Source organism: Bos indicus x Bos taurus, chromosome 18 (genome assembly GCF_003369695.1).
Source record: "Bos indicus x Bos taurus breed Angus x Brahman F1 hybrid chromosome 18, Bos_hybrid_MaternalHap_v2.0, whole genome shotgun sequence".
In the NCBI taxonomy this organism is placed as follows: domain Eukaryota; kingdom Metazoa; phylum Chordata; class Mammalia; order Artiodactyla; family Bovidae; genus Bos; species Bos indicus x Bos taurus.
Window position 1 is genome coordinate 10,975,686 of NC_040093.1, and position 26,360 is coordinate 11,002,045.

A 26,360-nucleotide genomic window follows, 5' to 3' on the forward strand; every position below is an offset into this window, starting at 1 on the left:
TTGCACCTGGAGTTCTGGAGGAATTGCAAGGAGACCAAGGGTGGCTGGAGAGGGGTAGACAGTTTGGGGTCTGAGTGGATCAGGAGTCAACTCCTGCGAGTATGCATTCTTAGAGGCTGTTTTGAGGACCTTGGAGGGTATGGAGCAGAGAAGTTACATTGTCCATATCCCATTTAACAGGTGACTTCAACCTCCTGTCTTACCCATCACAGCCCATCTCTACCCTCATCAATTCACCCATCCAATCATTCCTGCACCTGCTCAAACATAATACTTGCTGAGTCCCTGATATGGGCCTGGCACTGTTCCAAGTGATGGGAACAGAGCAAGGATAAGTTACTTGACCTCAAGAAGCTTGTAGTCTAGAGCCCCACAAGCCAATAGGATCTCCCGGTGATAATGGAAATATTCTGGAGTTGCTGCACCATCCAATACGGTAGCCACCAGCTATGTGTCGCTATTGAGTATTAGATGTGGTGAGGCCGAGAATCTGGGCGTCATTTTACTTTTATTTCAGTAAGTTAATAACATTTTCTTGATACATTATTGATTTTATGAATTACTTGTTAAATTTAAATAGCCCCATGTGGCTGGCTAAGTTGCTTCAGTCAAGTCTGACTCTTCACAACCCTATGGATGGTAGCCTGCCAGGCTCCTCCATCCATGGGATTCTCCAGGCAAGAATACTGGAGTGGGTAGCCTATCCCTTCTCCAGGGGATCTTGCCGACCCAGGAATCGAACCGGGGTCTCCTGCATTGCAGGTGGATTTTTTACCAACTGAGCTTCCAGGGAAGCCCCAATGGACAGTCCATGTTCGCGCTATGAGCCTGGGATTATTCTCGGTCCTGGAGATAGTTTAAAGTCTTTACTTTCTTGGAGCTTACAGTCTGATGTGAGGGAAGAAGACAAAAATGATCATTTAAGAGAAGTTCAGACTGGGATGAGTACTTTGAGGAAGTGGCGTGGGTATACCAAGAGAATTGGAGGGAAGGCACAAGGGTGGCTTAATTTACTGAAAAGGTCAGAAAGAGCACTTAGAGATGAGCTGTCTCCAGTTGGGTTCCCAGGGTTTCTCCCTTGTCTGAGAGTGGAGGAGAGCATGAAGGAGGTTTATCAAGCTGTATCCTTGGGATGGATACTTGGGAAGGAACTAGGATTGAGCAGAGAGAGAAGCTGAACAATGGTGCAAGCTCAACAATCTCAGTGGAGTCCACAGGCGCTCTTGACCCAGCTCTTCCGAGTTGTCTCACTTGGGTTGAAACAGCTGGGTCTTTAAATCTGCCCGTGGTCAATTCTTGCATATGGACTGTCCTGGGGGGTGGGGGGGCGTGAGCTCGGACAAGGGAGGTCTCTCTGAAGCTGGGGACATCCCTGATTCTGGTTTGACCGCTGAAGGCTGCCTGCAGACAGCACTCCCCAGAGGTGTGCGGCAAGTCTTCTGTAGATCTGGTGACACACATCCCTCTCCATCACGGGACATTTCAGCAGAGACTGAACAAGGTGAGGAGCAGAGCGACAGAAGCTCAAGAGAGGAAGAGAACTGCAGCACCAGCAAGACAGAGGCTGGAGCGAGCTTGATGAGTTCAAGGAACAGAGTAGCAGTTTGAGTGTAGTGAGTGAGGAGGTGTCGGGGCAGAGGTAGAAAATGAGACGGGGAAAGCGCTAAACAAGGGACAGAGATGTGGGATCTGGGAACAGGCCGGTTACGCTTACTAGGGTGTTTTTATATGATTGACTGAAGATGTGTGCTCTGGCTGTTAAACTAAAGTGAAAAAGATCGTCTCTCACATCAATGCGATGTCATGTGAATGTAACGATCAGACTGGCAGTGAATGAGGCTGAATGGCTGAAATCTATTCCTAGTGTCTGGCTGTGGTGAGGGACAATGGTCGTAGTTGCTCAGAGGGTTTTTCTGTTTTGCTTTTAAATATTTATTTTTGATGGCGACAGGTCTTCGTTGCTGTGTGTGGCCTTTCTCTAGTTGTGGTAAGCGGGGGCTACTCTTCATTGCAGTGCACGGGCTTCTCACCGCGGTGGCTTCTCTTGTTGCAGAGCACGGGCTCTGGAGCTCGGGCTTCAGTAGTTATGGCAAAGGGGTTTAATTGTTCTGGGGCATCTGGGGTCTTCCCGGACCAGGGATCCAACCGAGTCCCCTGCATTGGCAGGCAGATTCTTATCCACTGCACCACTGGTGAAGTCCACTGAGAGGGATTTTATGAAGGAGGAGGAGGACAGGGAGGGAGAAGAGGAGGAGGAGAGGGAAGAGGAGAAGGAAGGAGAGAATGGACAGGAAGAGAAGAACACCAACAACTTGAGGTTGCATCTGGGCTCACAGGAAACAGATTCTGCAATTGATTATTGATGTCTGTCATGGGCACCATAAGGGAAAAGTTGAGGCCATCTTGCAATGAATTTTCTACCCTCCATTGATGTACTAATTTATTTATTAATGATTTAATAAGTACCTACAAATGCTCCACCCAAGTCTGTAACTTCCCAGAAAGAGATAGCAGGCTGCAATTATCTCCTAGAATCCCTGGGCTGAGAATCTGATCTCTGCACCATACGACTCACCAGCGTTTCCTTCCCCACACTTTCAGATCCCTCACCATATCTGTCATTCTAGGAAGCGGAAAAGGCAGCCCCAGAGTTAATGTGGGGCTCCCTTTTGGTGGTTAGACCACATTTTCCCTCTGTTCTTCACAAAGGACCGAGTGATGAAGCAAGATGGTGAACAGGTTCTTCCTAAAGGCGGTTATCTAAGCTTGAAAGATTTGATGAAAAAGATGAAGGAGGTTCCAGACTTAATATGTCAGCCTTCCACTGGAGACGTGTCTCCTTCCCTTGAAAAGAAAATCAAAAGCCAGTGTTCAGGTAACAGGTACACACTGACTCAAATGTAACATGAGTTAAAAAGTGACTTCATGTTGATTTTTAAGATTCAGTTGGGAATAAAATGACGCAGCTGAGCCAAGAGCAGTTAGATACCTGCTGCCCCTCACCTGGCTCATGGGATCAAGTCAGTGAATAATAAGCACCTCAACCTCACCTATGCTGTAATATGTTCGGTAGGAGCAGGACTTGCAAGGAGATGGTTCTGTTCTTTTTGTTTGTTTATTTTGTTTGCTTGTTTTTGGTTGTTTGGGGCACGGCATGTAGGGATCTTAGTTCCCCAAGCAGGGATCTAACCTGTGCCCCCTGCAGTGGAAGCATGGAGTTCTAACCACTGGACCGCCAGGGGAGTCCCGAGATAGTTCTTCTCTGATGGTTACAAATTTGAGGCTGGAGACTAAAAATGTTCTTAGACTTAGCCACGGATTGGGGACCACTGTGGGTTTTTTTTTTTTTTTTTAGTATTCACCCTGTTAAGATGGGGGCTTCTCAGGCGGTGTAGTGGCAAAGAATCCACCTGCCAATGCAGGAGACACGGGAGACATAGGTTCCATCCCTGGGTTGGGAAGATCCCCTGGAGAAGGAAATGGCAGCCCACTTCAGTATTCTTGCTGGGAAATCCCATGGACAGAGGAGCCTGGCAGGCTACAGTTCACGGGGTCTCAAAGAGTCAGACACGACTTAGTGACTAAACAACAATATCAACAACTGTTAAGATGGTAGAGTCCCAAACCGACTTCTTCGCCTTTCCTCTGTACGTGGAAGATAATTTTCACCATCAAACTAAATTTCAGAAAGAGTCACGGATTTTGGTTCTATAACCCACATGCAATTGCAAGGATAAATACTGCTGGAATCACCAGGATGGTCCCATATCTGACGAGAGGGCTTCTGTTTACTTTCAGATTCCAGAATTACAATGTGACAAAGTCAGTGCAGGAGGTCCAGAGAGAATTTTTATAGGCTTTAGAATATGGAAGCTGGAAGGGAAAGAATAGAAAAAAGGAAGGATGAAGTGGGTCCCATGGAGACAGTTGATGATGTATGGGCCAAGGTTGGGAAGAGGGTGAGAGGTGAACCTAAGCTTTTCCCTGGTTAGCTACTCAGTGAAGCAGGTACGGGATCAACAACAAGGTTTCTGGGGACGTGTGTGTGTGTGTGTGTGTGTGTCCTCAGTCACAAAGTCATGTCTGACTCTTTGCAACCCCAGGGAGCATAGTCCACCAGGCTCCTCTGTCCATGAGATTTCTCAGGCAAGCATACTGGAGTGGGTTGCCATTTCCTTCTCCAGGGGATCTTCCCAACCCAGGGATTGAACCTGTGTCTCCTGCATTGGCAGGGGGATTCCTTACTGCTGAGTCATCAGGGGGACCAGAGAGGTCTTGGTTATCTCTTTTCAAGTTTGTCCTTTCATTTAAAGTCTCAACTCAAGAAATTCCACTTTCTGAATTTTTCACACCCAAATCCTCCCAGACCTAAATTTTGGAATGACACCTTTCTGGTTCTGAAATCATTCGCTCACCTCCTCACCCTGCTCCTCTGCTTTTCAGAGACATCCTGATTTCTTCTTGTCTTCTACTTTGGGAGGTTGTCCCAGCCTCCCCCACCCCCGCTAACTTCACCTTTTCTCTGAGAAATAGAACTCGTCTTACTGGAAAACTCAGCAAATCATGCTGGAAGGAAAAGAGCTCACCTTTGCATCAGCAGTACACCCAAGTGTGGTCCCGGTCATAGTTGTAAGAGGTTGCACACCATAAAAGGTTCTCCTTTGATCCTTTATTGGTGCAGTTAAAATAATTCTTGTTTTTGTAGTTGAACGGGAAGTGGCAAGGGAAGCCAGGAACCAATGAGGAAATTCCTAGGGAGGAAGTGGAGATAAGACGGGGGTTACTCCTGTGTCTTTACATCACAGTGAGGCTTCATCCTCACTTAAGCTTGTGTTGTCTGAGCTCCTGCCGAAGGGGTGATGTGTTGTTGTTTAGTCGTTAAGTTGTGTCAGACTCTTTTGCAACCCCGTGGACTGTAGCCCACCAGGCTGTTCTGTCCAATGGATTGTCCAGGCAAGAATACTGGAGTGGGTTGCCATTTCCTCTTCCAGAGGACTTTCCTGTCTCAGGGCTGGAATCTGAGTCTCCTGGGACCCCTGCATTGGCAGGCGGATTCTTTACCACTGCGCCACCTGGGAATTTGTTCAAGAGAGAGTCCAGTCATCTCTATCTGGTAGACAAGATAAACCCAAAGGTTTGGTTGTTTTTAGATGTTAATGGATTTTGTATCTAATTTAGCAATCTTGCTTCAGCTTGGCATTCTTTTCTTCATTGACTATGTACAATCGACCCTCAGTAGTCACAGGTTCTCTGAGGATTCAATATTCCACTCGAGGAATGCATTATCTAGTTGGTGAATCTGTGGCTCCAGAACCCACAAATACTGAGGTTGGGAAGATGAGCTGGAGAAAGGATAGGCTACCCACTCCAGTATCTTGCCTGGAGGATTCTATGGACAGAGGAGCCTGGCAGGCTACAGTCCATGGGGTCGCAAAGAGTCGGACACGACTGAGAGGCTTTCACTTTCAACTCTTCTACACCATTTTATATAAAGGACTTGAGCATCCATGGATGCTTCTTACAAGTCCTTTGAATTGGCTTCACTGTCTTTCCAGTTCCATTAGTAACAGATTTTTCAAAACCTTATCATATAGCATACTTGTTATTTGAGTGTTGGATATTTAATATTTTGCAAATTTTATACTGGCCCGTTTCTCTTGGATCTTAAGGAGACCACATTTTTGCCTGTGGCATTATGGCATTCTTTATGCTATTTGTTCATCAGATCTCTGAGGGCGGGAATCTGCATATTCATCATTATAGCCCCAGTGCTCAGCTCAGGGTCCGGCACACAGTAGGGCTGGGATAGACATTTGTTGAGTGAATGAATGAAGGACTCCACCCGTGCCCACCCAATCCCCTTCCCCATAGTACTGGTGTCGGCACAAAGACTCCACTTCCCGTCCTTATCCATGTTCTCCGTGGTTGGACACCAGAGCTTGTTGTTTTCGTCCTCAAGGCATTCAGAGACCACATGATTTCTGTACGTGGCAGGGAAGATGCAGGGCTTGCTGAAAGAGTTTCCCCCGTACTCTGAAAATAATGATGGAAACGAACATAATTAGAGCCTTATGTTCCCAGGTGGCGCTAGTGGTTAAAAAAAAAAGAAAACAACCTGCCTGCCAATGCAGGAGACATAAGAGATTTGAATTCAATCCCTGGGTCGGGAAGATCCCCTGGAGGAGGGCATGGCAACCCACTCCAGTATTCTTGCCTGGAGAATCCCATGGACAGAGGAGCCAGGCGGGCCATAGCTCACGAGGTGACAAGGAGTCTGAGCGCGCGTGCTCACCGCCCGGTCCCCATGCCCTCGCGAGAGTCATTGCTGGCCGCCATCCCCACCCCTAGTGAACACACCCTCCTTGTTGCAGCGCCTCACCGTTGGTTTCACAGTATTTCCACTGCTGCTTCTCATCAAAGCTGGAAGTGACTGAGCACCACTGCCTTCCAAATAAACTGCCATCCGTGATGCAGCCATTGTGGGGCTTTCCCCGGTAGATGAAGGGGAAGACACACCGTGGATAGTCTGTGTAGAAAGACGTCCATGAGTGCTGTGACATTTCTCTGGTCATTCATTTTTTGGCTGCAAGACTCACAAGACCTTAGTTTCCCAACCAGGGATTGAACCTGTGCCCCTTGCATTGGAAGAGCGGAGTCCTAATCATTGGACCACCGGGGAAGTCCCTGAGGACCTCTTTTCCAGAACTAAAAAATACATATATCTACTTGTAATTTCCTAATTCAGTTTCAACCGGTTGATCCTGATTTGCTTGAACTGCAGAGGACTTTGCAACAGAGGCAGTGCAGGCTCAACGTGTCTTTAGTCACTTGGCTTTATTGTGCTCTGCAGAGATTGCGGTTTTCACAGGTTGAAGGTGTGTGGCAACCCTGCCTTGAACCAGTCTGTCGGTGCCATTTCCCCAATAGCATTGGCTCACTGTGTGTCCCTGTGCTACATTTCGGTAATTCTCCCAATATTCCACACTTTGAAATTATTATTGTATTTGTTATGGTGGGTCAGTGATTTCTTTTTTTCTTTTTATTACATAGGCTTAGTTGCTCTGAGGCATGTGGGATCTTCCAGGACCAGGGATCAAACCCATGTCTCCTGCATTAGCAGGCGGATTCTTTACCACTGAGCCACCAGGGATTGGGTTAATCAATGATCTTTGATGTGGTGAATGCAATTGTTTTGAGGCACCATTAAATACATAACCTATGGATAAGAAATTGCTTCTAATGGACAAGAAAAGAAAGTGTTTTCCTGAGATGAAAACTACTCCTGGTGAAGATGCTGTGAAGAGTGTTGGCATCACAACAAAAGATACAGGATACTATATGCAGTTAGTTGATAAAGCATCAGCAGGGTTTGAGAGGGCTGACTCCACTTTTGAAAGACGTTCTACTGTAGGTAACATGCTGTCAAACAGCACTGCAGGATGCAGAGAAATTGTTCACGAAAGGGTGAGTCAATAGATACTGCAAACCTCTTTGTTGTCTTGTTTTAAGAAATTGTGTCACCCCAACCTTAAGCACCCACTACCCTGATCAGCCAGCAACCATCAACATCAAGGTAAGACCCTCCACCAGCAAAAAGATTGCATCTCACCGAAGATTCAGAGGATGGTTAGCATTTTTGAGCAATGAGATAGTTTTTAAATTAAGAGTATGTAATTTTCTTAAAGACATATAATGCCATTGCACATTTAGACTGCAGTACAGTGTGACATATCTTTTATATGTCCTGGGAAAGCAAAACATTCATATGACTCACCTTATTGCAATATTTGCAATGTTTCCCTGCTGGTAACTGTATGTTTGTTTTCTGTGTCTGTGAGTCTGTTCCTATTTTATAAATAAGTCCATTCGTATCATTTTCTAGATGCCACTTATAAATGCCACCATGAGATATTTGTCTTTCTCTGGTTTACTTAGTGCGATAATCTCTAGGTCCATCCACGTTGCTGCAAACGGCATTATTTCATTCCTTTTAATGACGGAGTAATATTCCATTGTGTGCGTGTGCGTGTGCGTGTGTGTGTGTGCGTGTGTGTGTGTGTGTGTGTATCTCACATCATCTTTAACCATTCATTTGTTGATGGACATTTAGTCTGCTTTCATGTCTTGGAAAGCACTATTTTTAACACCATTATCTTTTTCTTTTTTGGCCATGTCACGTGGCTTGTGGAATCTTAGTTTCCTGACCAAGGATTGAACCTGGGCCCCAGGCAGTGAAAGTGCCGAGTCCTAACCACTAGACCGCTGGGAAACTCCTCACTCTATGATCCTTAGCGTTATTACCCATTATTAACACTCAGTGTTTGGTCTGCCAAAAAAAGATCATATTACCCACGCCTCCGCATTCTCTTTGGTAGCCCATCCTCTGAAGGCGCCTGCTGACGGATCACGTGGTATCACTCACCTTCTGTCAGGCAGTGCTTCCACCGTCCATCGTAGATGGCTCTGGTCGAACACCAGGGGGATAAGCTGTTGGCTCTGGTGCAAGAGAAGTAAGTAGAACCCTTGTAGGTGAAGGGAAAGATGCATGAATCTTTCTTATCTGAAGGACAGAGGGACAAGTAGGGGATTAGTCCCAAGGAAGGAGCCAAGGATGAGACTCGGTCTGCTTTATATGATGGCCTGAAGTCTGCAGTATAGTCTTTGCATCTAATTTCCTAACGACATACAAGAACATTTCCAGCTTATGTTTGGACCCAGAGTAGTAGGGATGAGTTTCATAAACAATAAAGGCAACCAAGATATATTATGTCTCCAAACCAGCATGGCTATCGCAAATGGCATACAAGACACTTTTGGTGACAGGATTCCCTGGGGGTCCAGTAGGTAAGACTTCATGTTCCCATGCAGGGGATGTGGGTTCACTGGGGTGGGGCTTCGATCCTTGGTTGGGGAGCTAAGATCTCACATGCCTGGCAGCCAAAAAAAAAATATATATATATATATATATAAAACAGAGTCAATATTGTAATATATTCAATAAAGACTTTTAAAAAAAAATGGTCCACGTCAAAAAATCTTTGAAAAAAAATCTGGTAAATTGCAAGATTCCATCAGGTTATGAAAAGACACACATGAAATAATTTTGAATCACAGACTAAAAAACCATTTCGTTTTCCAATGCTTTTTCAATCCTCCTGATGACATAAAAGAAAAAGCTTCAATTTAATGCTAGTATTTCCTACAATATCTCTAATACTTAATAATCTCCCTTTTTAACAAAAAAAAAAAAGAGAGAGAGAGAGAGCAGGACTCGGGCTCAAAACCCTTTTAGGACAATAGTATCTAGTAGAATTTAATAATGGGCTTTTGCTCTCATAGTGTTTATTTTTATTGGTACTTCCTATTTATGGCAAGTAGCAGTGCTTTTATAGATTACAGGGCTGATGCTAACAATTCATTTAAAATAAATGTATTCAGGAAGAGGAAGCACATTGAAAGAAAAATGGTGAGTGCAGAATATTCTTGATGGCATGCAGGTGGTGGCAGGTATGGAGGGGGTGACCTTGAATGAGTAAAGTTTTGGAAACACAACTCTTGACCTTTCTATCCTTCTGTACCAAGATGGGGACTTTATCTTTTACACCAGGTATCCTCAGAACCTAGAAGAGGGACTGGATTATAGCAGATGCTCAAAAAATAACTGACAGAATAAAATAAATTTGGGAAACACCATGTGAAGTAGTGTTAAACAGGTTTCTTCAGTGGGATTCATCACAGAAGTCCATATGCAAATGAGGATTGAATTAACAAGAGTGAAATAGAGTATACTGAGTTGTCCTTTTTATTTTTTTCCCCATGAGTCAATAGTGCTGGCGATGAGTGGTCCCTGAAACACCTCTTAAGAAATGCTGTTCTGGGACTTCCCTGGCGGTCCAGTAGTTAAGACTCCGCCATCTAACATGGGGGGTGCGGGCTCGATCCCTGGTAGGGAAGTTAAGAGCCCACATGCCTCGAGGCCAAAAAAAAGAAAAAGAAACATAAAGCAGAAACAATATTGTAACAAATTCAATAAAGATTTTAAAATGATCCACATCAAAAAAAACAAAAAAACAAAAAACCCACGCCTTAGAAAAAGGAAATGCTGTGCGAACCCAATTCTTCATTTCATGGAGAAGGAAAAGAGGGCCCATACAAGGAGTGATTTAAAGTTAATACCTTTTTTTTTTTTTTTTTTTTTGATAGTAGAGTGACAATGGGCTTCCCTCATGGCTCAGTGGTAAGGAATCCACCTGCTAATGCAGGAGACATGGGTTTGATCCCTGCTCTGGTAAGATTCCCTGGAGAAGGAAATGGAAACCCGCTCTAGTATTCTTGTTTGGGAAATCCCATGGACAGAGGCCCCTGGCAGGCTATAGTCCATGAGGTCACAAAGAGTCGGACCCAACTTAGCGACTGAACAACAACAATTAGAGTGAGGACTTGGATTTTTTTCAGCAGGATCAGAACGGCCCTTGCTTTCACTTTGCCGTCTCCTCCACATTCCTCTTTCCTCCCTCAAAGACATAATGATGGGTTACTATGAGTAAGGTGCTCTGATAGGTTATGTGTGTGCACACACATAAATGCATGCATGTGTGTGCATATATGTACATGCCTGTCTTCCTCCGTGTGTGTGCATGTGTGTTAGCTCATGTTACAAAGATGGTGAGGCAAAACTTCCATATATTTGCCAAACCCAGCTTCCTTCTCTTTCTGAGCTCATAGCTAGAATCCATTTTGCTGTCTCTCTCTCTTTAAAGATTTTTTGATATGGACCATGTTTTTTAAAGTCTTTATTGAATTTGTTATTGTATTGCTTCTGTTTTATGTTTTGTTTTTTTGGCTGAAAAGCATGTGGGATCTTAGCACCCCGATTAGGGATCAAACCCATACCCCCAGCACTGGAAGGCGAAGTCTTAACCACCAGACTGCTGGAGAAGGGTCTGCAGTTTCTCTTTTAGTTAGGTGGGGCCATGGACTAAGTTATGACTCATAAAATGTGGATTAAAATGATGTTATCATTTCCTGGCTCAACAAAAAAAATTTCCAACCAACCTTCCACACTTCTTTGTTTCTCTGTCTGCCAGCTGGGCATAGAATGGTGGATCTCAATGTAGAAGGGGCAATTATGACCTCCCCCCCTCCAGGGGACATCAGACAATGTTTGGAGACATTTCTGGTTGTTACAAGAGGAAGAGGGAGGAACTGGTAGCTGTGCTACTGATATCTACTGGGTAGAAGCCAAGGATATTGCTAACCATCTTTTTAAAATGTGTCATTGTCTGTGCTGTGTGTTTATTGCTATGCACAGGGGAGCCTGGTGGGCTGCCGTCTATGGGGTCGCACAGAGTCGGACACAACTGAAGTGACTTAGCAGCAGCATGGGCTTTCTCTAGTTGTGGTGAGTGGGGACCACCTTCTAGGTGTGGTGCATGGGCTTCTCATCATGGTGGCTTCTCTTGTTGCAGAACATGGGCTCTAGGGTGCAAGCGCTTCAGTAGTTGTGGTGTAAACGGGCTTAGTTGTTCCCTGGCATGTGGAATCTTCCTGGACTAGGAAGTGAACCTGTGTCCCCTGCACCGGTAGGCGGATTCTTAACCACTGGACCACGGTAAGGATATTGTTGTTTAGTTGCTAAGTCTTGTCCGACTCTTTGCGACCCCATGGACTGTAGCCCGGCAGGCTCCTCTGTCCATGGGATTCTCCAGGCAAGAATACTGGAGTGGATTGTCATTCCCTTCTCCAGGGGATCTTCCCCACCCAGGGATTGAACCCGCATCTCCTCCATGGCAGGCAGATACTACTTAACAAAAGTTAACTGTTGTCATCATTAATGACTGTCCTCACCCAGGAACACCCCTGAGTATACAGGATGCTGCTGGTGGTGGGGAGGGCAGGCTGGTACCCCGTGTACATAGAATTAAGTTTATCCTTGGGAGCTGTTAGCAAAAATCAACACTAATAGATACTATTAGCCATCTGTAAAGTAGTCCAGCAGATGGTCTAATCTTCTTAACTGGGTTAAAACCCTCCATAATCCGAGACTTGCTGACCTCTCTGTTCTCACTCTGCGATTAACATTCCCTTGACCTTCCTCCATGTTCTTTGTCTTTGGAGTTTTGCTCATGTCCTTCATCCTGCCCAGAACGACTCTGCTCACTGCTACTCATTCATCAAGACCTGGTTCAGCCTGGATTAATATGCTTGCTTGCTCTTATAATACACTGGGCCAATCTTTGTACATGTACTTACCATTTTTAAAAAACTTTTAATTTTATATGGAGTATATCCAACTAACTGTTGTGGTAGATTCAGGTGGACAGCAAAGAAACTCAGACATACATATACATGTATCCATTCTCCCCCAAACTCCCCTGCCATCCAGGCCACCCACATACCATTGGGCCGAGTTCCCTGTGCTCTGCAGTAGGGTCCTTGTGGGTGGTGCATCTTAAATACAGCAGTGTCATACTCACCAGTTTTTAAGATAATATTATCAGTTTATGTCTCTCCCACTTCCGTTCATCGTAAACACTCTGAGTGTAGGGTGTGGGTTTTGTTTACTGTTATGTTTCTGGATCAAAGCACAAATCCAGGCACTTCGGAGTCACTCAACCTATATGTATTGAAAGGACTTCCCTGGTGGTCCAGTGGCTAAGATTCCATGCTCCCAGTGCAAGGGGTCCAGGGTTCGATCCCTGCTGAGAAACTAGAGCCCACAGGCTGCAATTAAGAGTTCACTTGCTATAATTAAAAGATCCCGAGTGCTGTGACTAAGATCTGTTACAGCCAAATAAATATAAAAATGTGTATTGAATAAATTAATCTATAGACATGTGCATGTGGGGTCTTCCTGGACCAGGAGTTGAACCTGTGTCTCCTGCATTGGCAGGCAGATTCTTTACCACTGAGCCAAAAAGGAAGCCCCACAATTTTTTTTGTAATGAGTATAAAGGGAATTTCCAAGTAAGGGATTCTGAGCTTTCAGTGTACTGGAATTATAGAGCCCCCTCTTTATATTAAAATATTTATATCCGCCTTACCATGTGCTGATTCCCCTGGTGGTTCAGATGGTAAAGATCTGCCTGCAATGCAGGAGGCCGGGTTTGATCCCTGGATCAGGAAGATCCCCTGAAGAAGGAAATGGCAACCCACTCCAGCATTCTTGCCTGGGAAATCCCATGGATGGAGGAGCCTGGTGGGCTACAGTCCATGGGGTCACAAAGAGTCGGACATGACTGAGCAACTTCACTAACCTGTGCTGAATCTGTGAAAGATGCTTGCATCTGTTCTTTTCTTTAGGCTTCAACATCGTCCCATGAGGTAAATGCCATTATTCCTCTTTCAAGGCTGAGGACTGACTTCAGAGAGGTTACAGGGCATGACCAAGGTCACACAGAGAAAAAGCGGCAGATCCAGGGGCCACACCCCACGTCGGTCTGAGATTTCTACTAGGGTATCTTGTCCCTACTTGGATCCAGTCATCTTTACTTCATTCATTCTTTCCAGGTCCCAAACCCTCCCCATTGCTTCCCAGTATACTCACTTCCAGTTGTTCCATAGGAGTAGAGGAGGAAGGCCATCCACCCCAGCAGGTAACTGGGCCATCCATTCATCTCGGCTGGCTTCTTCTTTCTGGATTGAAGGAAGACAAAAATTTGGCTCTCATGGGTTTCCTTCCACTTCCACTCACTCCCAGGTTTGACGTCACGCAGGCTATTTTCTTTCTATCCCCAGGGGGTAAGAAAAAAATAGCTTATTCTTACAAAGTGAAAAGTGAAAGTGTTAGTCATTCAGTCGTATCCAACTCTTTGTGATCCCATAAACTGTAGCCCACCAGGCTCCTCCATCCATGGGATTCTCCAGGCAAGAATACTGGAGTGGGTAGCCATTCCCTTCTCCAGGGGATCTTCCCAACCCAGGGATTGGACCCAGGTCTCCCGCATTGCAGGCAGACATATACATATATATATATTCTGTCGTTATAGAGGGGAGCATGTGATGGAAAGATGAAGCATTTGTTGAGCACTTACTGTGTTCCAGGCTAGACGCTCAACATTCTTGCTGTCACTAGGTTCTCACGCACCACACCCATCTCCTCGGCTGGCTATTAAAAGTACCTGAACAATAAGCATTACTATCCTCGTCAATCATAATTTCTCCTGGCTCTGGTTGCCTCTATGGCATTTCCTCAATGACATATAAATAGGCCATTCTCAGCAGAAACGACAATGCCAGTCTTAGCCTTGGCGGTCTGGGTTTCCTTTGCGGCTCGGCTACTATTGCCTTGTCTACTACTGGCTCCCAGTTACTGAGTGCCTCTTGTATGCTGATGTTCTAGGTTTTGTATCCACTTTACTCCTCCTAGCAAGCAGAAGAGCTGGCATGGTGATCATCTCCATTTTGCAGAAGGAAACTGGAATTTGGGAGGTTGCATAACTTATCCAAAGACCACAGATGGTAAGTGACAGATAGCAGGTTCAACTGCTGTCAGTATTCCTCCCAGTCTCTTGAGTTATTCCCCTAAGAGTAAAGTTTTGCTCTTCCCATCTCCTCCCTGCATCCTATCAGTCATCAAACCCAGGTGATTGTACTTTTTGAATAGCTCCTGTATCCACCCCTATCTCTCTGTCCCTACCGTTACTGATCAAAGTCCGGGCTTTACCGTCTCTCCCCTAAACACTTCTTGTGTTCCCCTTGATGATACATTGGCCTCCAGTCTCTCCTGGTCTGGTATACAGGGCTGCTGAATCGAATTCCCCTGATGACTTTATGATTAACTCCTCTATTCAAACTTTATTCCATTTTCCCCCCATTTTCCACCTCTGTACCCTCCTCAGATTTGAGGAGTGACAAAGAAAAGGGGAGACTGAAAGCGAGCGATCCCCAGACAGGCTCTTCTCTGTAGCAGACCCCTTCACATTCCCGAAGAACTTCTCAGTCTCCTGAACATCTCTTGAGTTTCAGAAAGTCTGGCTTGATGGTTCAGATCAGAGGATGAGAACATGCGGTAACAAAGAACAGCAGTTGGGTGGGAGGACAGAGGCTGTGATAAAGATGAACCTGGCAAAGCTAGTTCTGACTGTGAGGTCGGGAAGTCTCTTCAGATAAAATGACATGAAAACTGAGACCCGGAGGAAGAGAACAATGAGTAGCCATGAGCGGAGCTGGGCTGCGTGTCTGCAGCTCATCTAGGCAGAGACAGCAGGATGTGACAAAAGGCTTAAGATGGAAAAGAGCTGGATGCGTTCAAAGAACAAGACGAGCCGGAACTATATCACTCCAGGGGGATATAGTGGTGTCACTAGATACTACTCATATCTTTGGCTATGAATGCTTGGTGAGGTGAATAGAGTGGACCCTGCAAAGCCTTCCTTGTTTTCTAAATGCAAGTTTGGGACTTCTCTGGTGGCGCAGTGGCTAAGACTCTACGCTCCCAATGCAGAGGAGGATCCAGGTTCAATCCCTGGTCAGGGAAGTAGATCCCATATGCCTCAATTAAGTGTCCACTGGCAGCAACTAAAGATGCCGTGGAGCAACTAAGACCTAATACAGCCAAGTAAATAAATAAATACATATTTTTAAAAGATGCAACTGGAGGGCTTCCCTGTTGACTCAGTGGTAAAAAGAATCTGCCTGCCAACGAAAGAGAAACAAGTTGGATTCCTGGTCCGGGAAGATCTCACAGGCCTCGGAGCAACTAAGCCCCTGCCCCACAACTATTGAGCCTGTGCTCGAGAGCTGGGGAGTTGCAGCTACTGAGGCCATGTGCCCTGGAGCCTGTGCTTCGCAAGAAGAGAAGCCACTGCAATGAGAAACCTGTGCACCGCAACCAGAGAGTAGATCCTGCTCTCTGCAACCAGAGAAAGCCCACACAGCAACAAAGACCCAGCCAAAATAAAATAAATCAAATTATTTTAAAAATGCAACTGAAAGCCACTGGAGGGATTAAAGTGGGGAGAAGCAGCAGTCATTAATTCAGAGTTCTTCACCACGTTTATCGTAACATTCACAGTCCATACCAAGCCCTCCCCTCAAAGCTCATTCCTTACCTCTTCTCCTTTGATCTATTCAGACTACACTAGTCTTTTTTGCTGTTTCTTGCATAAACTAGCTAAGCTTGCTTATGCTTCAGGGTCTTGTTCTTCTCTTCCCCTGGGTGCTCCACCCCCAGCCCCCACTCAGACCAGAGATTTGCATGGGACACCAGACGTGTGTGTCATAAAGGGTTTTCATGCAGACTCGAGTTGATATGGACTGCCATTCTGGAAGGTTAATGAACCTACTTGGATCAAGTCGTGGATCTTAATAGAAAATAGGTTGGGGGTGGTTCAAGGCAAGGAATGGGCTATAAAGTGAGTCTTAATAGCTGAACGTCTGGAACATTCAGGTTAGGGCCAAGCGATTCCTCAAGCGCCCGCACGTTCAAACGTGCTGGAGGTCACTTTGTCCCGGGCCATGGGGTGGTTGGGGCTGGCATCCTGCCTCTGTCACCACACTGTTGGCTGGTAGGAACTCGAGCTGCTGGGGTCTTGCAGTCAACCTGCAGTCCGGCTTGGGTGCAGTTTTCCCAGTCATCAAGTGAGGGAGAAAAAAACCCACCACAAGACCTTATGATAAGAGCCATAGATGTTGGAAAGTACTTTGCAAATGATGGAGGGTGTACAAGCTAGATAATAACTAGATAGTCCCCTTTGTGCTAGGCAATCCCCTTTGTGAATAAGGGGGAGAGACAGATTCGAACCTCTTCTTCTAAACTCTTCACCACCTACAATTTCATGCTTATATCTCTGCTTCACCATACTCTCCGATATCTATACTTTCATTAATTCATTCACCTCAAGTTTTCCTTTCAAACCCCCTTCCCAATATTCAAATTTAATCATTTTTGACCTATATACTAAGATATCCCCAAAGGCAGAATGTGGAATGCTGTTAAAGGCCTGAACTTGGTTTGAAAGCTTTGCCTCTTAGAACCTTTACGATGTTAAGAAAGTTATTCATCGTGTTTATGCACCAGATCTTCTTCATCCATTCATCTGTGAGTGGACATTTAGGTTGCTTCTATTTCCTGGTTATTGTAAATACACATGGCTGATTCACTTCATTGTGTAGCAGAGCTAACACAGCACTGTGAAGCAACCGTACCCCAATAAAGTAAAAGAGAAAGCTATTCAGGGCTCTGGGTCTCAGTTCTTCATCTGTAAAATGGAGACAATGATGGTAATTGCTGCTGCCTCCGAAAGTCAGGGTGAGGTAGTTAGTAGATGCTAATACCCAGATACTCATCATCGCCAAAGATATCCACGCCCTAATCCCCAGAACCCGTGAATATGTCGCAGTGGGGATTTCGATTACGTTAAGGATCGTCAGATGGGGAGATTACCCTGGATGATCTGGGTGGGCTCAGAGTAAGCATAAGAGTCCTTATAAGACAGAGGCAGGGACCTCTCTGGTGGTGCAGGGGATAAGAATCTGCCTGCCAAGGCAGGGGACATGGGTTCGATCCCTGGTCCGGGAAGATTCCACGGCACGTGGAGCAACTAAGGCTGTGCACCACAACTGCTGAGCCCACACTCTAGAGTCAAGAGTACTGGCATGGAGAGCTGCAACTACCGAAGCCCATATGTCTAGATCCCGTCCTCCGAAACAAGAGAAGCCACCGCAGTGAGAAGCCGGCGTACTGCAGCTAGAGAGTAGCCCCTGCTGACTGCAAGTAGAGAAAGCCCTCATAGAGCAATGAAAACCCAGTGCAGCCAACCATAAAGACATTTTTTTGTAAGGCAGGTGAGAGAGGCAGGAAATCAGATGGAACAATGGAAGCAGAGGTTTGAGTGACATCAGGAAGGGGCCATGAACCAAGGAAAGCAGATCATCTTTATAGAGTTTGTTACAACATTGCTTCTGTTTTATGTTTTGGTTTTTTGGCCCCCAGGCATGTGCAATCTTGTTTTCCCAGCCAGAGATCAAACCTGAACCCCCTGCATTGGAAGGCAAGATCTTAACCACTAGACCACCAGGGAAGTCCCACAGAGGGGCAAGTCTTTAGAAGCTGGAAAAGCTGGGAAACAGCTTCTCCCTTAGAACTTCCAGAAGGCACACAGCCCTGCCAACACCTTGATTACAGCCCAGCAAGTCTTCTGACCTACAGAGTGTAAGAGACTAGATCTGCGTTGTTTTCAGCTGGATAATTTTTTTTTTTTTTTTTTTTACAGCAGCCCCAGAGAACTAATACAGACCCAAAAGGCTTTGAACAGCACCTGGCCCATAAAATATGCTTAGTAAATATGAGTCGTTATCATTTTCATCATCACTGTCCCCATCTGAGTCAGTCATCCTGGAAGATGTCCAGAAAAGATAATTTCCAATCCTAGTCCTTCTCGTAAGCTGGCTTTGTGACTCTGAGCATTTCACCTCTCATAATATCTGTTTTAACAACTGCTAAATATATTTATCATTGTGGCTTTGACAAAGGATGATTCAGACGTGAATTCCAGCTTATCCAGGGGATCTTGGGTGTGATATGGGTAGTGATTGATATTCAGGGTCTTGGTCTATATATGGGACTACTGAAATCTACCCCATTGGGTTGTTTTCAGAAGGAGATGAGACCACCTAAGCAGAATTCTTATTACATGATGGGAGCTCAATAAATAACAGAGGTCAACATGTGCTGAGCACTTGTGTGCAAAGCGTAACTTTGGGTGCTTTGTTTAATTAGCATTTAATTATCACAAAACCCTATGAGGTGGGACTTCCCTGGTGGTCCAGTGGTTAAGAATCCGCCTGCCAATGTAGGGGACGCAGGTTTGACCCCTGGTCCAGGAAGATCCCACATCCCTTGGGTAACTAAGCCAGTGTACTACAGCTACTGAGCCCGAGCTCTAGGGCCCATGCTCCACAACAAGAGAAGCCGTGCAATGAGAAGCCCACGAACCACAATGAAGAATAGCCCCCCGCTCGCCGCAGTTAGAGAAAGCCCGAGTGCAGCAACAGCGACCTAGTGCAGCCAAAAATAAATAAATAAAAATTAATTGTAAAAAACCCCAGGAGGCAGGAACTATTATTACTTTGTGTGATAGAAAAATAGGCAAGAAATATACGGTGACGGCCTATAAAGGTAGACGCAAAGCTCAAACCAGGCAGCGCAAACAGGCTGTGATCCTCTTCATCGTTAAACCAACTGGGGATGAGTTTCTACAGAGCCAAGTTTCTCCTTGTCTTTTTTCTCTTTGGAAAATAGTTTATTAATTCATTATAGAGACAGATACATGATCAATGCCTTGGCTTAATACCAAAGAATATTATAATCGTAAGGAGGGGACAAATGCTGGGAAAATAATTAAATAGTGCAGCAAAACTGCTGCTGCTGCTGCTGCTGCTGCTAAGTCACCTCAGTCGTGTCCGACTCTGTGACCCCATAGATGGCAGCCCACCAGGCTGCCCCGTCCCTGGGATTCTCCAGGCAAGAACACTGGAGTGGGTTTCCATTTCCTAAATACAAACAAATAAATGAGCGGGTACCGATGACATTTGTCATGCATTCAGTTCAGTTCAGTTCAGTCGCTCAGTTGTGTCCAACTCTTTGCAACCCCATGAATTGCAGCACGCCAGGCCTCCCTGTCCATCACCAACTCCCAGAGTTCACCCAGACTCACGTCCATCGAGTCAGTGATGCCATCCAGCCATCTCATCCTCTGTCGTCCCCTTCTCCTCCTGCCCCCAATCCCTCCCAGCATCAGAGACTTTTCCAATGAGTCAACCCTTCACATGAGGTCATGCATTAGTAAAAGGTTTTTAAATGAGACCCCAAAACACATAAGGCATCGATGGCAGATGACAAAGGGATTAATACTCTGTAAAAGGCCAATGGACTCTTTTCTAATAAAAATACTGCCACAAACCCACAAACCTAAACCTTTCAAATTGCCCAGAGCTCAAATCATATATAATTCCAGTGAGTGGTAACTTTCTTATCAACTGTGAGATAAGCTTATTACCAGTTTTATCACTTATCTCAGAGCCAAGTTTCTTGAAAGGATTCAGTGGAACTTCGGACTTATTCGCTTAACTTCAAGGTACCATACTTGTGACTGTCACTAACCACTCTGCCTGGAGCCCAGAAAGACTGCCCAGCTTTGAACAGAAGGGAAACAAGTCTGAGAATGGAGTACCACCTAAGTTGGGTGAAGAAATGAGGATGCAAAGAGGAGCTTGCTCTAACCATCATGACTCTCTCCGTGCAGCTCAAAGCCTGACTTCAAAGCTGCTACTTCAATCACACATTGAACTGTTTGTTCTTAATCTACACTTAGCTTCCTCTAACACCCTCTTATTTTTGACCTTATCAGCTGCCAAACCAACACACCTCAGACCTTTCAAATATTGTCAGCTTCTCCAACCCTACCATCCCTCCAAATTCTCTTGTGAATCTGGCTCTCGTTCCTCAAATAAGGGTCACATTTCATTAGGTTTGCTGGAGAAGCGTCAACTACAGGAGACCATAATGTTCAAAAACCTCTGGACTTTGTCTAATAGCAACGACTGGAAACAAGATGAGTAGTGAAGGCGGGAGAACTGGTACAGTGAGTTCTGATTTGCCCACAATCAAATCAGACTAACCCCGCAATACTTTTAAATAGAATGAGTTGCATGTGTATGTAGTCCATGGGGTCGCTAAGACTCAGACACAACTGAGCGACTTCCCTTTCACTTTTCACTTTCCTGCATTGGAGAAGGAAATGGCAACCCACTCCAGTGTTCTTGCCTGGAGAATCCCAGGGACGGGGGAGCCTGGTGGGCTTCCGTCTCTGGGGTCGCACAGAGTCAGACACGACTGAAGCGACTTAGCAGCAGCAGCAGCATTCTGCTATAAAAACACAGTATTAAGTGAAGAGTCCAAGTTCTAGATAAGAATGGACAGTGTATGTATGTAAAAACATCTGTATCCACTTTTTGATTCATTCAGATGTTCATTTACTCATTTGTTACACATTTGTTATGCATCCTCTATACGGTGTCATCAGCGACGTGGACAAGTGAAGTTCCGGCTCATATAAGGCTAATATTTTAGACTTCCCTGGTGGCACAGTGGATAAGAACCCACCTGCCAATGCAGTGGACACAGGTTCGATCCCTGGTCCAGGAAGATCCCACATACTGCAGAGCAATGAAGCCCAAGTGCCGCTACTACTGAGCCTGTGTGCTAGAAGCTCGGGTACTGAAGCCTGTGTGCCCTAGAGCCTGTTGCTCTGCAACAAGAGAAACCACCAAAAAGAGTAGTCCCCTCTCACTGGAACTAGAGAAATCCATGCAAAGCAGTACAGACCCAGAAAAGCCCATAATGTAAATACATATTTAATTTTTTTTAAGGCTAGTATTTTATTGGGATAGGGGAGAGAGGAGAAAGGAATAGAGGTTCCATCTGGGGTGATAAACAAGTCCTAGAACAAGATGGGATTCATGGTTGCACAATATTGGGAATGTACTTAATGCCACTGACTGCTGCTGCTGCTAAGTCGCTTCAGTTGTGTCCGACTCTGTGCAACCCCATGGACTGCAGCCTACCAGGCTTCTCCGTCCATGGGATTCTCCAGGCAAGAACACTGGAGTGGGTTGCCATTTCCTTCTCCAATGCATGAAAGTGGAAAGTGAAAGTGAAGTCGCTCAGTTGTGTCTGACTCTTCACGACCCCATGGACTGCAGCCTACCAGGCTCCTCCATCCATGGGATTTTCTGGGCAACACTTTAAATGGTCCATTTTAGGGAATTCACCAGATGTCCACACGGAGTGGTTAGGACTCCACCCTTTCACTCACAGGGCTGGGTTTGATCCCTGGTGGGGGAACTGAGATTCTCTCAAGCCATATGGCGCATCCAAAAAAAAAAAAAAGTCCATTACAGGTTATGCGCAGTTTTACCACAATAAAAAAAAATCATCAACATCATTTCAGAATAAGTGCAGTGAAGACAATAAACAGGGGGCTGTGGTAGATGGTGCCTGACAGGTGTCTGCTTTAGGCGATCAGGGAGGTCCCCTCGGAGCACAGCCAAGGTCAGGTTGGAGTCAGCTACACAGTCGTGGGGAAGAGCATTCCAGGAGAGGGGACAGTAAGAGCAAAGACAGCAGGAGGGCTCTCCTGGGGAGCAGAAGGAGGTCCACACGGCCAGGCCACGCTGAGTGCCAAGGGAGGGAAAGGGCATCAGCCACTGAGGGCCTTGTTCTCCACGAGACACTGCAATTGTGTTTTGCATGGGCTTGGACTGCAAGGAGATCCAACCAGTCCATTCTGAAGGAGATCATCCCTGGGATTTCTTTGGAAGGAATGATGCTAAAGCTGAAACTCCACTACTTTGGCCACCTCATGCGAAGAGTTGATTCATTGGAAAAGACCCTGATGCTGGGAGGGATTGGGGGCAAGAGGAGAAGGGGACGACAGAGGATGAGATGGCTGGATGGCATCACTGATTTGATGGATGTGAGTCTCAGTGAACTCTGGGAGTTGGTGATGGACAGGGAGGCCTGGAGTGCTGCGATTCATGGGGTCGCAAGGAGTCGGACACAACTGAGCGACTGATCTGATCTCTGCACAGAAAATTCTCCTGAGTGGACACGTGAGAAAGCAGTTAATACTGGTCACCTCTGAGAAGTCGAAATGAACAACCCAGGGCACACATGGGACTTTTCCCAGGTAAACTGTTACCTTAGATGTGCATGGTACATCTACCACATACATGGTTTTCTTAATTTAAAACAAAAATTGTACATGTTGTATCTGTATGCATATACAATATGGTTATATACGTGCACGCACACACATGTACACATAATCTATGCTGTCAGTGCTTGTGCTCAGTCTTGTCTGACTCTGCGGCCCCATGACCTGCAACCTACCAGGCTCCTGTGTCCATAGGACTTCCCAGGCAAGAATACTGGAGTCGGTTGCCATGCCCTCCTCCAGGGGATCTTCCTGACCCAGGGATCAAACTCGCATCTCCTGTGTCTCCTACATTGCAGGCAGACACATGATAGATATTTAAATACATTTACACAAACACATACATGTTGGATGTACATATATACTGCTGCTGCTAAGTCGCTTCAGTCGTGTCTGACCCTGTGTGACCCCGCAGATGGCAGCCCACCAGGCTCTCCCGTCCCTGGGATTCTCCAGGCAAGAACACTGGAGTGGGTTGTCATTTCCTTCTCCAATGCATGAAAGTGAAAAGTGAAAGTGAAGTCGCTCAGTCGTGTTCGACTCTTTGCGACCCCATGGACTGCAGCCTACCAGGCTCCTCCATCCATGGGATTTTTCCAGGCAAGAACACTGGAGTGGGGTGCCATCGCCTTCTCCATACATATATACACAGACACACAAATAATTAAGACTGGGAAAGAAAACATAGAAGAGCCTTTGCAGAAAAGCAAAACTACAAAATTACAAATTTAAAATGGCAAAATTTCAAATCTACATAGATAGCTGGCTTAAGGGTGGATTAACTTTATAAAGTGGCTCTTAGGGACCAAATTTATGGAACATCTATAGGGCAAAGCACAATGCCTGAGTCTTCCTCAGAGCCAGCATTTCATAGCGATTAGGAGACCGTGTGGACGCTTCACTGATCACTGGCAGAGTGACTCCAAGCAAGACCTGCTACAATTAGTTAATTAAGCAAACTTACTTTGGGAATATTTTATGATTTTCCTCTCTCTTTTCCTTTTTGTTATTTATTGTCTCCCAAACTTTTCAGAGAATGTTCAGTTCAGTTCAGTTGCTCAGTCGTGTCTGATTCTTTGCGACCCCATGAATCACAGCACACCAGGCTTCCCTGTCCATCACCAACTGGAATTCACCAAAACTCATGTGCATCGAGTTGGTGATGCCATCCAGCCACCTTATCCTCTGTCGTCCCCTTCTCCTCCTGCCCCCAATCCCTCCCAGCATCAGGGTCTTTTCCAATGAGTCAACGCTTCACATGAGGTGGCCAAAGTATTGGAGTTTCAGCCTCAGCATCAGTCCTTCCAATGAACACCCAGGACTGGTCTCCTTTAGGATGGACTGGGTGGATCTCCTTGCAGTCCAAGGGACTCTCAAGGGTCTTCTCCAACACCACAGTTCAAAAGCATCAATTCTTCGGCGCTCAGCTCTCTTCACAGTCCAACTCTCACATCCATACATGACCACAGGAAAAACCATAGCCTTGACTAGATGGACCTTTGTTGGCAAAGTAATGTCTCTGCTTTTGAATATGCTATCTAGGTTGGTCATAACTTTCCTTCCAAGGAGTAAGCATCTTTTAATTTCATGGCTGCAATCACCATCAGAGAATGTTACTGTCTAGAAAATGCTTCCCCTACTTATTGATAGTCTGTATTCTTAATCTCTGTTCACCTGGTTCCATTCATCTATTTATCCATTTGTTCTTCCTTCAGTCCTTCTGTCCATCTATCCATCATCCATCCTTCCACCTATCTACTCATCCTTCCTCCCATCCATCCATACATCTGTCCTTCAATCCTTCCACCCATCTATCCATTATCCATCCTTCCATTCATCTCCCCATCCTTCCTTCCATCCATGCATCCTTCAGTTCTTCTGTCCATTATCCATCCTTCCATCTCCTCATCTTTTCTTCATCCATCCTTTTATCTATTCATTTAATAAGTATCCCACAACCCTACCATTTGTATTGTTTATTTGGCAACTACCAAAAGGAACTGTACACCATTTTTGACTTCAGCAGTCAGATCTGAGACACCTGTATCTGTCACCCAAGGCAGAACACAAGAATAGCCACACCAGGTGTACTAAGGTGCTGAGTGGGAGGCCAGCGAACAGTCTAGCCTGCAGCCTCTGCTCTCTGGTTTTCTTAAGCCAAAAATATCACAGTGGAGCAACGAGAAAAGAATGGCCCCCAACCAATCAGAGTTCAGAGCCCACCTCTTCCATTTGTCTACTGGGTAGCCTTGGAAAGGTCATTTCACCTCTCTGACTTCCAGTTTTCAACGTTCTCGTCTGTCAAGTGGAGATAGCTATGACAGCTATTGTGAGGATTAAGGGAGCTCGTGAGCATAAAGCCACTGGAGTACAGAGTACCTCCAAAATACTGAGTCCTTCAGCTCCTCAGCAGCAAATAACTCCGTGTCCGAAGCAAAACCTCTACGTAAGACTCCCTCACAAACACACACACCCCTCTTCTGTTATGGATTCAAGCTGCCTTTGGAGAGTGGAGAACAGGACCTCGGGAAGATCTCTCTGTGTCTCAGCTTCCTCCCTCATCAAACAGAAAGAGTGAACCTTACCTTAGAGGCGTGAATGCAAAGCTTCACAGAACCATGAAGCTAGGCGTCCACCAGCAGGAACTCAGCAGGAAATCTGTCCGGGCTAGTTTCCTTTTCTTCCGTCTCTTTCCCCCAAAGTCAGGAGAAAGGCAGCCTTCCTCAGCACGACATTGTTCACACTCTGTGATTTCACCCACTCCTGACCTGCCCTCAAGGCTCCCGCCCCCACTTTCTCTGGATTTTCATTTCCAGAGCTCTAGAGCCGCGTAGTCCAGTATGGTGGCCACGTGTGGCCCGTTAGCATTTGAAACGCGGCGAGTTTGAATCATCACAGGTTGTAAGCATAAAATACTGGACTCTGAAGATGCAGGGTGAAAAAAAATGTAAAGTATCTCATCAATATTATGTTGAGGACATGTTAAGGTAATATTTTAAATATATTATTTTTAAAATGGCTGTTTCTTCTTCTTATTTTTCTTACTATCAGTATGACCACCATGATACAAGTAGCTCACATCATATTTCTCCCAGTGGACAGCATTGCTCCAGACCCCTCCCTTCCTTGCTGTGGGGGCCCCCAGGTCCCAATCCCCACACCATCCCGGGTTTCTAGGTTGAGGTGTACCTTTAAGAGAGTTGTTTTCCGCCCTAGCTGTCTTCACGAGCCTTCTTTAAGGTTTTGCTTCCAAAATCGCTGGATTATCTGGGGACTGGCCCGATTGTTTTGGCTCCAACCAGTCTGTAGGATGAGACTGCAGTTCCCCCAAGGAGAGTTCTCTGTAAGTGCTTACAATCAGGGGCGGTTTGGGTGGGATAACCCCATGGTTAATGATGTCCCAAGGGGATCTCATGCGTATCTATGAGGCTCATAAAATTCAGTCATGGATATAGTAATGGGGTCTTGCGGGGGCTGGGATCATAGACAAGAATATTAATGAACAGAGGAGGAAGAGTTCCTGGATATTGAGCTACAAGGAAGTGGACAGGTTTCAGCTGGATAATGAAGCTCCTAGAGCCTGAGAATTTTCTAGAATGAAGGGGTGTGTGTGTGTGTGTGTGTGTGTGTGTGCGTCCACGT

The 26,360-nt window shown here is 45.7% G+C and overlaps 1 protein-coding gene across 1 annotated transcript; it reads right to left on the reverse strand.

Annotated features, from left to right (window-relative positions):
- Positions 1-2,454: 2,454 nt before the first annotated feature.
- ELSPBP1 (epididymal sperm binding protein 1) lies at positions 2,455-26,298 on the reverse strand. The gene is made up of 7 exons (XM_027514440.1): positions 25,908-26,298; positions 13,547-13,635; positions 8,423-8,560; positions 6,380-6,526; positions 5,875-6,033; positions 4,587-4,751; positions 2,455-2,844 (listed from the first exon to the last, which is right to left on the reverse strand). Exons 2-6 carry the CDS (start codon positions 13,614-13,616, stop codon positions 4,594-4,596), a joined length of 672 nt encoding a protein of 223 aa, XP_027370241.1. The 5' UTR covers positions 13,617-13,635; positions 25,908-26,298; the 3' UTR covers positions 2,455-2,844; positions 4,587-4,593.
- Positions 26,299-26,360: the final 62 nt, after the last annotated feature.